The sequence below is a fragment of the Lampris incognitus genome, chromosome 12, assembly GCF_029633865.1.
Source record: "Lampris incognitus isolate fLamInc1 chromosome 12, fLamInc1.hap2, whole genome shotgun sequence".
Lineage (NCBI taxonomy): Eukaryota > Metazoa > Chordata > Actinopteri > Lampriformes > Lampridae > Lampris > Lampris incognitus.
The window spans coordinates 22,213,326-22,225,633 of record NC_079222.1 but is presented as its reverse complement, the minus strand read 5'-3'; the positions used below and the strand labels follow the sequence as shown (position 1 = coordinate 22,225,633).

Here is a 12,308-nt window from a genome sequence, read left to right as displayed (position 1 = left end):
CCCTACATCATCCAACCTTCTCTCTCTCTCATTTTCTTCATTCATCAGCCCCTCAAAGTATTCCTTCCACCTTCTTAGCACACTCTCCTCGCTTGTCAGCACATTTCCATCTCTATCCTTGATCAACCCTCCCCATTTGTCCGGGCTTGGGACCGGCACTAAGGATGCACTGGCTTGTGCATCCTCAGCGGCTGGGTTTTATTATTCTATTTTATAATTTTCTTTAATTTTAATTTTATTGACATTATTATCATATAATAATCAACGTGTTGTTAGCTATCTTCTGTGTATCTACTAACAGTATAGGAAATCATCTTGCTAATTAGTTAAGAATATCATTTTGGATGAGTATAACGGGAGCTGGCGAAAGTAGTAGCAGATTTGATGTGATAGAATGATAAATGTTTAATCATACGTAATCTTGGTATGTTAAGCAATATGCTGTAATATATGTCCCATTTTTAGCATCACTATCAACTGACCATGGTGTTAAGGTGTGTGTGATATTTGTGTGTACATATATTCTAAATTAAAAAATCCTCTCGCCTATCATCACGGAATGAATATCAAAGAGGAGGCGGATTTTGATGCCGCGCGAAAGTCACTCATCCTCCTTAGATACTCCCTCCGCAATGTTGTTTTTATTGATCGCCGATTCCTTGGCTGTGATCAGTTCCACTAGCTGGATTTGCCTTGGCATGACAGCAAAATTCAGCCCCTTAGCAAGGATGTCTTTCTCCGCCTGGGTGAGTTGTCTGTCGGGCAGGTTCTTCACCCACTTGTCCACAACGTCGGCATGTGTCTGCCGTCCATCTTGTTGTCTGCCGTTGAGGGCACCGTCCATTGTCTGCTGATGTCTCTGGTGTGCAGTAAGTAGGTATAATTTCTTTTGCTTCCTGGTTTTTGACTTTTCGTGTTGAGCTAGATGAGCCTTATCAGTGAATTCAATCACATGTTGGAAAGTGGTCTCATCTAGACGCGATGTGAGTCTCTGTTGAATCTGCCCCTCCTTGACTTTCAGTGTCGATGGTCAAATTAGTTTTTCTTACCTGTTTGTTCAACATCTGGCTCTGTGCCTCCTGGAGAATCTTGTTAGCTTGGTGGCCCTTGACCGAAGATTTCATTAGCAGGCTCTTAGGTGTAATCCCGCTCTGTCTACACCTGAGACTGAATCAGGTGGTTCCTGTAGTCTGCCATCTTATGCGCCGTTTGCTCGTACTCATGTACAAGTTTAAGAGAATCCTCGCCGAAATGAGTCAAAATGTCTTCATGCATACTCAGTAATTCAGGTAAGAAAATCACGGAAAGTTGAATCGGTTCATCTGGACACTACATTTATTGACAGAAATGTTTCATCACTTATCTAAGTGACCTGGTCACATCTGTTTGCATATGAAACTAATCCTTGGTTTCAGTTGTTATGTCACTGTATTGTTTAAAAGAGTGGGGATACCTGGAGCCAGTTGAGACCAAAGAGGTCACTTAAATGAGTGATGAAAAGTTTCTGTCAATAAATGTTGTGTCCAGATGAACTGATTGAACTTTCTGTGATACCACATATTCATAAATACTAGATCCTAGAAGCTCACACACAAAATCACTGCCAGAATCACATACATAATCACTAGCAAAAACAGAGTCAAACAAACAAGTATCACAAGCAAAATCAACATCAAATACAGAATAAAAACTGCATAGATCAGCTCAGAAAGCTGAATCAGTTCATCTGGACACGCTTATTGAGAGAAACATTTCATCACTCATCTAAGTGACTTGTTCAGTCTGAACTTATTGTAGGTGCGATCCCCACACTTATAAACAGCAGCACGGTGGCATAAAAACTGAAAACAATGATCAGTTTCATATGCAGATTACCACGACCATTAAGTAGAGTTACAATGGGCATGTGCACTATTCACAGAGGATTGGGGTATAGTTGCAATCATAGCATTGGAAGATGGCAACAGATGTAATCTTAGGCAACCCCCCCCCCCCCAATAGTTCACCGTTCTTTTATCCTGACTGGGGATGAAAGACACCCTGCCTTCTTATCCACACTCTCTCAAGAAACCTAGCTAAAACCAATGTCTCTTCCTTGAACAGACGCCCTGACTGACCAGAGGAGGCACTAGTGCAGCGACCAGGACATGTACCCACATCCAGCTTCCCACCCGCAGACACGGCCAATTGTCTGTAGGGACACCCGACCAAGCTGGAGGTAACACAGGGTTTCAAACTGGCTATCCCCTTGTTGGTAGGCAACAGAATAGACTGCCATGCCAACAGGATGCCCCAAGTTATTTTATTTTGTCTGAAAATCTTGACTTTATGTTTCTTATTGAGGCCTGGTCTAAAGCATGTGAGCACAGCTTGTTATTAGAATTATGCCCCAAATTATGGTTTTATCAGCTCCCCCACAGAGCATGTGGTTGGGGTGGTGAGCTAGGTGTTGTATTTAAAAAAATAAAATATTTTTAAACGTGACTGATCTCTTTTCCTTTTAGGCCCTTGTCCTGAAAACCTATTGCATATATCATGTCCTTTGTGTTATTTGTCGTTTTCTAAAATCTAATACCCTATTTTTGCCTGAATTGTCAGATATTTTATCCTCAATTGTTGACAAAGTTTTGGTTGCTGGTGACTTTAACATCCACATTGATGATATTTTTGACGGCTATGCTGTTGAATTTTCAAACATTTTGGAGTCTTAAAATTTTACTCAACGTGTGTCAGGCCCGCACTCAAAAATGCGGCCATACATAGTTTTAACGGACATTTTTATGTCTGATCATCTATGTCTTGTTTTAATCCTGTGTTTTATGTGAACAAGAATCCTAATAAGCGGGAAATTTGCTCACACATCTTTAATGACACTAGTGCTTTAAGACTCTCATTTATGAACTCTAGTGATTCCTTATATTTGCTTTCAAATACTATTGATTTTGTAAACTACATCAATATGTGCACAACTGCTTTGTATAATATCACTCCACTAAAACATTTATCTAAATAAAAATCATCTACTGTATCACCTTGGATTAATGAACGAATATGTGCCCTGAAAGGGAGTGTAGGAAGGCTGAGATACTGTGGGATAATACAAAGTTCTCAATATACGATGAGCATCTGATTTTATCACCTCCAACCAACACAAGCCCAGATTCTTATTTAAGACCATTGATCATTGAGTTAACTCTTGTTCTCCTGGTGTTTCTATCACTTCAAATGCAGACTGTGAAAGCTTTTCTGTAAAGGTGGTGCCAACAGACACGAGACTCAAATGCACATCTCACACAAGGCAGGTAGAATAAACGTCTTTACTGAAGATGTGTTAGGTACACAGTGAATCAGTCCAATAGACAGGCAGAGGTATCCAATAAATGTCAGGCAAAGGCAGAGTCCAAAACACAGAAGCTTAGTTGAAACCAGTCCAGTAAACAGGCAGGGGTATCCAAAATGTTAGGCAAAGGCTGAGTCAAAACACAGAAGCTAGTGGGAATATTACTCAGGAACACACGAGAGGTAAAGAGCTGGAACGCTTTGACACCGAGGTACAAGGACGAACTGGCAAAGAAACAAGGAAAACGAGGAGGTATATATACAAGGTAGACTAATGACAAATTCAGGGGCAGGTGAGTAATTAGACACACGTGAGGGTAATGAAGGAGGCGGGAAACGGAACTTAAGAAAGAGGCCGTGACGTTACATTTTCAACCTTTTTCATCGACAAGATTGAAGACATTTGATCGAAGGTAAGCCCCCCCCCCAACACAAACACACACATTTCTGTGTTTGACTTGTCTTGCCCTCAGCTGGATACTTTAAATGTGTTTAAGGAAATAACTATCCATGGATTAATTGAAACCATTTCACACATGACATCATCATGTGTGGAATTTGGTAGGCATTATGTCCACAGCAACACAGCAGAGAGTGCTCTTGTAAGAGTTATTAATGATATGCAGGTTAATGCTCAGTGCTGGTTCTGCTGATGACTCTTCTGATTATTCTGCACACACAAACACAGGCGTTTCCCAATTTTGTCATATAATGTTTCAAATCCACAATTCCTTGTTGGGTTCAAGATGTGTCTCCTCCAAAAAGCAAGCATGGGAAACAGAAAAGTGAATTCTAAGCTACACTTGTTGTTAGCCAGTCCTTTCATTTAAACCAAGTAACACAAACTTAAGATTTTGTCGTTTGTCCTTTTGTGTTATTTGAACATCATTTGGATGATGTGTCCCCAGTCTCTTCTCTTCCCCTTTTTCCTCAAAAAACATCGAAGAAAATGGATGATAAAGTAAATAATCCAACTCGTTCACGCTAACGCCCATGCTCACCCCCCACCCCATTCTTGCACAAGCACTAACTCACTGTACATACATACCATTACTCTGTACGTCCACGGCTATTGGTCAAGTCAGTGGCCTGAGGGCTGAATGAATTTAGCCCAAATGATCAGCAAATCAATGGGGTGTGCCATGACGCCTGCCACTCTCTGTACATCAACTGTCATTTGTCAAACTTCAACGGTCTGCGGGCTGAATGAATTTAGCCCAAGTGTTCAGCAAACCATGGGGATGTGCAATGACGCCTGTCATTCACTTACTATGAAGATGAATGGAAGCTGATGTTTCTTTGTTTGGGCTGTAAAAAATAAGCCCCTTTAGATATATCCTGTGTTTTTCTTGTGGTTATTTGGTGCTGTTGCTGTTCTAGGTTCCACCAACATTTAAAACAATCTGTTCTACGTTTTTTTAGCAATACATTTCTCATCTTTATTGTAAAAGATAGGGAGGGCTTAGCCCTGTTAGCCCGTTTATATTAGCCATCCCTGGGACCATGTGACCTGATTGTAAGTTCAATGAACAACTTCAAATGTTTTCAGTTGACATGGCATTCACCAACATTGGTGCATATGGGTGGAAAGAGGATTAACACATAAGCTGTGTTCTACACAGGCTACCATTTTTGATGACAGCCATCAGAATGTGACCCGAGTTTAAAGCAATATTTTACCATTTTTATATCAAATTATTAGGACCTGGAGTGTGTACACAACAAACGGATAACCATGGTGGTTCAATAAAGCACTTAACTCCACTGCTGTCACCTCACACACCGGCAGTACTGATGTGATACCAGGAAATGAGATGTGATCATTTCTTCACGCACAGGAAATGATGCTTGCTGTGAGGCATGGTTAAAATACGCACCTGCATTATTGTTGTGATACCAGGAAATGAGACGTGATCATTTCTTCATGCATGGGAAATTATGCTTGCTACGAGGCATGGTTAAAATGCGCACCAGATTTTAAATGTTTTTCTTTTTTGCAGACTTTTTGCAGAGTGAATTCATGGCTTGTTGGCGATAGAAGTTGCAGCAAAATATGTGTGTGATCCATTACTGAATAACAATAGAAAAGAAAAGAAAAGAAAAAAAAACATCTAAAATCCTGGGCTCATTTTCATTATGCCTCGTAGCAGGCATCATTTCGTGCACACAAAGAAATGAACATGTCTCGTTCTCTGGTACGACAACAATAATGCCCGCATGTGTCGCAGCAGACCATTTGAGGCAATAGCAGGTGGAATTAAGAGGTGTATTGAACAGCCAGAGGTCTCAACCTGTTTAGTATACACTCAAGATCTTTATAAATTAACAGGAAAATGATACAATGCTGCTTTAATTATCAACTTCAGAACCTAAATAAGTCTTTTCAGTTGAGTTGTCATCCTCCCACCCCGGACTAGATAAAAGTCTGGGGTTAACACATAAACTGGATAATACCGGTCATTCCCTTTGAATAGAACATTAATGCCATAATGACACAAATCACCACCATCCCTGGTGTTTTGCTAGCATGTGTGTGAGACTCCAATATGGTTGGAGATTAAAGTGCTGATGGTAAGTCACTATTCACCAGGCCTCTGAGGAATTCTTTAACTGTGGGCTGTACATTGCAGACCATGATGCTGTAATAGGAGCATCCAATGGAAGGGGTTTGAGTAGCTGTGTTTATCTGGTTTTTGATTTTTTTTTTCCTGTGGCTGTCTGATTTTTAAGCCTACTGAAACAAACTGAGGTTGTACATTTTCATACATTTTATGATATACTGCACAAAAAAGACACAAACAGTTCCCTGCAATCCCCATAAACTAAAAACTAGTATTTTCTCATTACCATAGAGATAGAAGACAAATGCCTCCAAGGCCTCCAATCACCTACAAATAGTACATCTCTGAGGCCCGTTACTTCTCAGGGTTTTATTAGGGTTTACTGAACCATGCACCAATCCCCTTGTCCAGGGGTATCTCACAGCCAACAAGAGGCACCCTCTCAAATCAAAAAGCTGCTCCACCTGCATATGCCTGTATTTGAACATATGTAGAGCGCCACACTCTCTGACATACTACAATCATTTGCCCAACAGATGTACTTATCAAAGGAATTTCAGATCGAATTCCATGAAGGCACACATTCCATATTCTGTGCAAACTTCAAGTCTACTGAATGACAGGTAGCTGAATTAAATATATGCCATCCGACAGTTATAATTTAACAAAAAAAAATCATAGATGTTGAAATGAGGAACTGTTGAATAAGAAGCACTCCTTCTTCCAAGCCCATTACATATTTTGAATCCATGCAATTTATTTAGGTGTGAAAAATACAATCCTCTGAAATAGTGAAACTGTAAGAGTATATATTTTTAAAGGCAAAACAGGGTATTTGAATACTATTGAAGGTCACAGCTGGTTTCCGTATGCATCTTTTGAGTCCTGGAGCCCTCTGAAAATGTCAAAGTGAATGACCCATCAAGCATAGGTGTGTTTCAAAAAGTGGCACTTGTAAAGGCTCCATCCAGCACATCCCCTTAGGTACTTCTTCACAACACATCATACTGGTAAAACACAAACACACAATGAAAGGGGTGTATGTACATGTGCACGCATAGAATTGTGCCTTCACTTATGTGCTTATGTTTGCCTGTGGGCTAGGGCACATGCATACATCAAAACACACATGCATGTGAAGAGCAAGTGGCAGTAGAAGCCAATGTGGAAGTGCCTTAAAGTGGCGGGTAAATGAGCTCAAATCTGTGTTTTGGGATACCCATACCCCAGGAAAACATATCAGTAACCGGCCAGCCAATTCTGTATGATTAAAAATGTTGCGAAGTATATAAAACAAAGCTTCAAAAACGTGTAAAAATCTGCAGCGTCCACTGGTTTCAGACTCTGGGGGCGTGGCACCGAAAGGAAGACGGCAACGTCACCAAGGAAGCCGGCCAAAAAATCAAGAAAGGAAAACGGGAAAAATACCCCAAAACGGTCTAACTCCGCATATTACTTCTATACATGGTTCAACACATTTTAACATGTCAACAGCAATACATCTCCCACATTTATAAAGTATTTTGAAGCAAATCTGTCAATTTGGTTACCCTGCTCTTTAAGTTGCGGTTCCAACATTAGACACCAGGTGATTGGCTGCAAAACAATTCCAGTCTAAATGTAAGTCATTGAGAGAAGTTCCAACTTCTACCTTCAAAGACAAAGCCAATATTTTTTCTTCCACAATAAGTTGCGGTCTCAATCGCTAATTTCATGTCAGTGTGAGGGTGGTTATTACAAAAAATAAATTTGTCAGTTAAAAATATATTAAGGATTAAAAAAGTGGTATGTTGAGGGTGTGCCCGCCTTCATAGTCAAGTCTGTCAAGTCTGTCGACCTGTCTGCTACTGAGGTCCTACCCTAACTCCACCGCCCAAACTTGGATTTTCTGGATCCAACCACTCTTAAAATGAACACCACTATCACAGCAATCCTACCATCGTGGTCTCAGACATTTAACACAAAACAAGATATGCACTCAAATAATGGCATCAAGAGTAAAGGTTCTCACCTGAATATCTTCTCTGGAGCTTGCTCTCCTGTTACTAGGTCATAGCCTTTCTCCAGGTTAGTATATGGCCATGGACTGGACAGATCACATAGAAGAAGAACCATCAGATCAAAGGTTGTAATAAGTGGAAATATCTCAATGACAGTCATTCTAAACTCCCCCAGTGTTTCTGGTTTTCTAGCATGCCATGTATTGCAGCCAGCTATTCAGCGGCTGTTTGAAGTGGCACAACAGGTGAACATTATTACCCACCTGGCAGAATAGAGGTTCATACTACCAGGGTAAAGGACCGCTTTGTGCATTCATACCCAATACAAACTGTGTGATAATAGCTCTTCTGAAGTTCATTTACATTTCTTATGGTGTTTTATTGTGAACCTCAAACATTCTATATGACCACCTCTAGAGTATGCTGTGTAAGTATGATAAGAGCAAAGTCAAAAAGCAAGGTCATTAGTTCAAATGGTGCATCTGTTTTATAGGCATTAGAAAATCATCTTTCATTGCTGGTGAAAGGAATTAAGTCTGTGATTGGTGAGAAGGGACTACATCCAACTGGTGACAGTGTAATATGCATAATAATCAAGACTGCTTTTTATCAGCTAAGCTTTGGGCTGGCCAGCTAATCAGTAGGCAAGGTCAGAGTAAATAAGATGGCTTGCTGAATTTAGCTTTCTCCCTGTCTTCTCATTTCAATATTTCTCTACCCTTCTTGTTTTTTCTTTCTATCTTTAGCTCCCTGAGCAATTTCCCCTTGCTTTTTTACTTCCCTTTTTTCCCCCTCTAGCCTTTTTCTCTTATTTTTGCTGTCCACTCACTCCTGTTAAGTGCAGTGGCAGGGAGTGTGCAGCGTGGGAGGACAGAGCAGACAAGACTTACCCTTCATTGCGACCCCAGTCAATGCGAACACAGAGGTGTTTATGCACAGGATCAGGGGAATAGCCCTCATGACAGCTGCATTCTCCTGCGGAACAGAAAATGAGGGGAAAAGAGTGACAGATAAATTCATTTATACCGAACTGCTGAATAAATTACTCCGTGCATATCCCATTCCCAACCCACTCATCCATCAGTGGAGGAGGCTTGTCTAGTAATCAGCTGGCTTGCAACCTAGTTTGGCAGCTATCCCTCATAAGTCAACACTGTTCACGCTAAACCCCACCTGATAGTTTATTTATATTCTCCATGGTCTTCTACACCTGGTGAAAGAATGAATATAAACTATAGTGATTCTGCAAACACTGAAACCATATAATGAATATTGCCTTGGATGTGGGTGAGCTGAAGCAGTCTAATTTTGATAAATTGTGATTTTTTTTAACGCTCTCTCTCGCTCTTTATCTCTCTGTTTATTTATATATCCTGTTATATGTATATATGTATGCATGTATTTATAATAGTACAATAGTATAATGATATCCCCTTTCCTTGAGTAGCTTTATTGACAGCTGATGATTGCCTATGCCATGAAACAGGCTTTTGTTTGACAGCATCTTTTTAATTCAAGTTTAAATTTTAGTACAAGTTTAATTTTGTTGTCAAAAACATTAAAGTGGCTTGTACCTTCAAATGCAACGACACTTTGAACTTTGAAAACAGATTCTCTCCTGTGAACTACAGATTTCCAATAAAACCATCAAAACCATCAAAACTGACAAGCCAGCTTGAAAGGCATATTTCTTATGCACTAACAACAATAATAAAAAAACAACCCAGGCCTGTAGGCTAAAGTCCCAGTAGAATTTCAAAACCGCCAAGGCAATTAAAATTAGATATCAGCTTAGAAGGCTTAGAATTTCCTGTATGCACTAATATAAATTATAATTAACAACAAAATTGTGTTGCATGTCCAAGTGCCAGCTGAATTTAGGGCGTCTTGAATTCACAACGTTAATTGCGTTCATTACATGTCCATCACAGAACCCCGTATGGACCCCAATGACACAGCATAGTGGAATATCTAATATTGTCCATGAGCGGATGAGGGCGAGGAACAAATAAAGCCTACCGCTGTGAGAGAATGAAGAGGAAGGTTATGCACTGTAACAGTCCGGTGAGGAGCAGAGTGGGGGGAAAACACATCTCTCCATGCTCCGACAAGCAGGAGACAGAGCGCACAACTGCAACGTTGTACCAAAATAACATCTGCAACCGACCAAGGCATGACACCGCATCAACATTACCCATGCAACGAACCATATGGCAACATTCGCTGATGTCACAAGAACGTCACCAGAATGTTGTGGTGACCAAGTGGGAACTTACTGGCGATATGCCTGTGAAATAGCCTTGCACAGCCACCACAGGAAGTAAACAATGCAACTACATTAATTGCATTACATTTTTCCATCCATCCATCCATTATTCAAACCGCTTATCCTACTCAGGGTCGTGGGGATGCTGGAGCCTATCCCAGCTGTCACTGGGTGGCAGGTGGAGAGACACTCTGGACAGGCCGCCAATCCATCACAGCGCCGGCACATTCACAACTAGGGAACATTTAGCATGGCTGATTCACCTGACCTACCAACCTGGTCTCACCAATATGTGTACAAATAACACAATATGACATTTTGCATGCAATGCATACGCCAAAATCCAGTTTTGCGTGCAGATGATACGCCAATCCTTTCCATTAACTTCTGTGGCGAGCTTATGTGTTCAAATACCACGCATCACCTTGAGCGGTCATGATGTCCCCAGCGAGGCTGAGTTCGTCCAGTTCACCAGAAGCACGGGCATCCACAACCAGGGTTAGGAGTTAGTGTTAGGGTCAGGGCTGGGTAGGGTAGGGTTAATAAAATATCTAAAATACTACTGTTAATACCATGATTTAATTACAAAAAAGACTGTTTCCCCTGCTTACCTGCTTGTGGATGTCTAAGCATCAGGTGAACTGGGCGAACTGAGCCTAGCGGGCAAACTGAACCTTGCTGGTGATGTCATGGCCATTCAAGGCGATGCGTGGTATTTGGATGGATCAGCTCTCCACAGAAGTTAATGGAAAGGATTGGCGTATCATCTGAACACAAAACTGGATTTTGGCGTATGCATTGCACGCAATGTGTAATATTGTGTTATTTGTACGCAGATTGGTGAGACTGGGCTTGACCCACATATCTTTGGACTGTGGGAGGAAACCGGCGCACCCGGAGGAAACCCACGCAAACACGGGGAGAACATCCAAACTCCACACAGAGGATGACCCGGGACAGCCCCCAAGGTTGTACTACCCCGGGGCTCAAACCCAGCACCTTCTTGCTGTGAGGCAACAGCACTAACCACTGCACCACTGTGCAGCATATAGTCAGAAAATTGACACAGTATTCAAAGGAAGCCTTCTCATTGGGTGGGCGTTACATATTTCAAACTAATCACAAAAATGAATGTGTTAGTTAATCTATCTATCTATCTTTCCGTCCGTCCGTCCGTCCATCCGTCCGTCCGTCCGTGTGTGTGTGTGTGTGTGTGTGTGTGTGTGTGTGTGTGTCCGTCCGTCCGTCCGTCCATCCGTGTGTGTGTGTGTGTGTGTGTGTGTGTGTGTGTACTGTTATACAACTGCTAACAAACAAGCTTTAGAATCTACAAGCTTTTGAATTGACTTCTGAAAAAGGACTGGAAGCAACATTTCTATCACGGACAATTGATGACATCTAAGCATCACTGATGAAAGGAAGAAACTTGGTGAGACCTTGACCCTGCAGTTTGCAATAAGAAGGTGTATTAGAAACCGCTGAGCATTTGAGGGAACGGGGTATGCAACAAATGCTGACATGATGTTCCCATAAGGCAAAAAATAATGAAGTAGGATTACAAGGAGATTAAAGATCACAAAAGTGTTAGTATTGCTACCAGAAAAACAAGCAAGTGGCACAATGCACTGGACCCTGTTCTTGGCTACCAGCCAGACATTCCACCAGAACTGACAGACACGATTCAACTACAACATTGTTGTTGGGCAGGGTTAAGGATAAGGAAAGTACTCCTTCTTCAGCAAATGAATGAATAAATTACCAGTTTAGAGCAATTTTTTTTTCCTTGAGGTTTACAGTTAAACTGATTTACTATAATCAGTAGAGATTTGTTTGACAATATGTAAGTAAAACATAACTTGTTTCAGATTGGGAAATATCTGAGTCTGATTTAATTTTGAACATTTATGTTATACCTTGATTCAGACAATTATACTTTTCTGTCATATAGCTTTCATGGCTACGTGAAAAAAATGTTTTTTCATGTTTTTTGTTCCCCCCCCCCCATTTTCACCCAACATGAAACCAACCCTACTGATATCACATTCAGATATGACCAGTTCACTGGCATTTTGTACATTTCGAGGTTTCAACCACTGAGGATGCAGAAGTACAGCGAGGCACATTCAGTAGATATCCTTTCCA

The 12,308-nt window shown here is 41.0% G+C and overlaps 1 protein-coding gene across 1 annotated transcript in view; it reads right to left on the bottom strand.

Moving 5' to 3' along the window:
- The window catches only part of LOC130121572 (astrotactin-2), a 570,216-nt gene that overhangs the window by 253,436 nt on the left and 304,472 nt on the right, over nt 1-12,308 (bottom strand). The window contains exons 9-10 of the mRNA XM_056290419.1: nt 8,791-8,875; nt 7,912-7,986 (exon numbers count right to left, since the gene is read on the bottom strand). Coding sequence (XP_056146394.1) covers nt 7,912-7,986; nt 8,791-8,875 — 160 coding nt within the window. The remainder of the gene's footprint in view (nt 1-7,911; nt 7,987-8,790; nt 8,876-12,308) is intronic.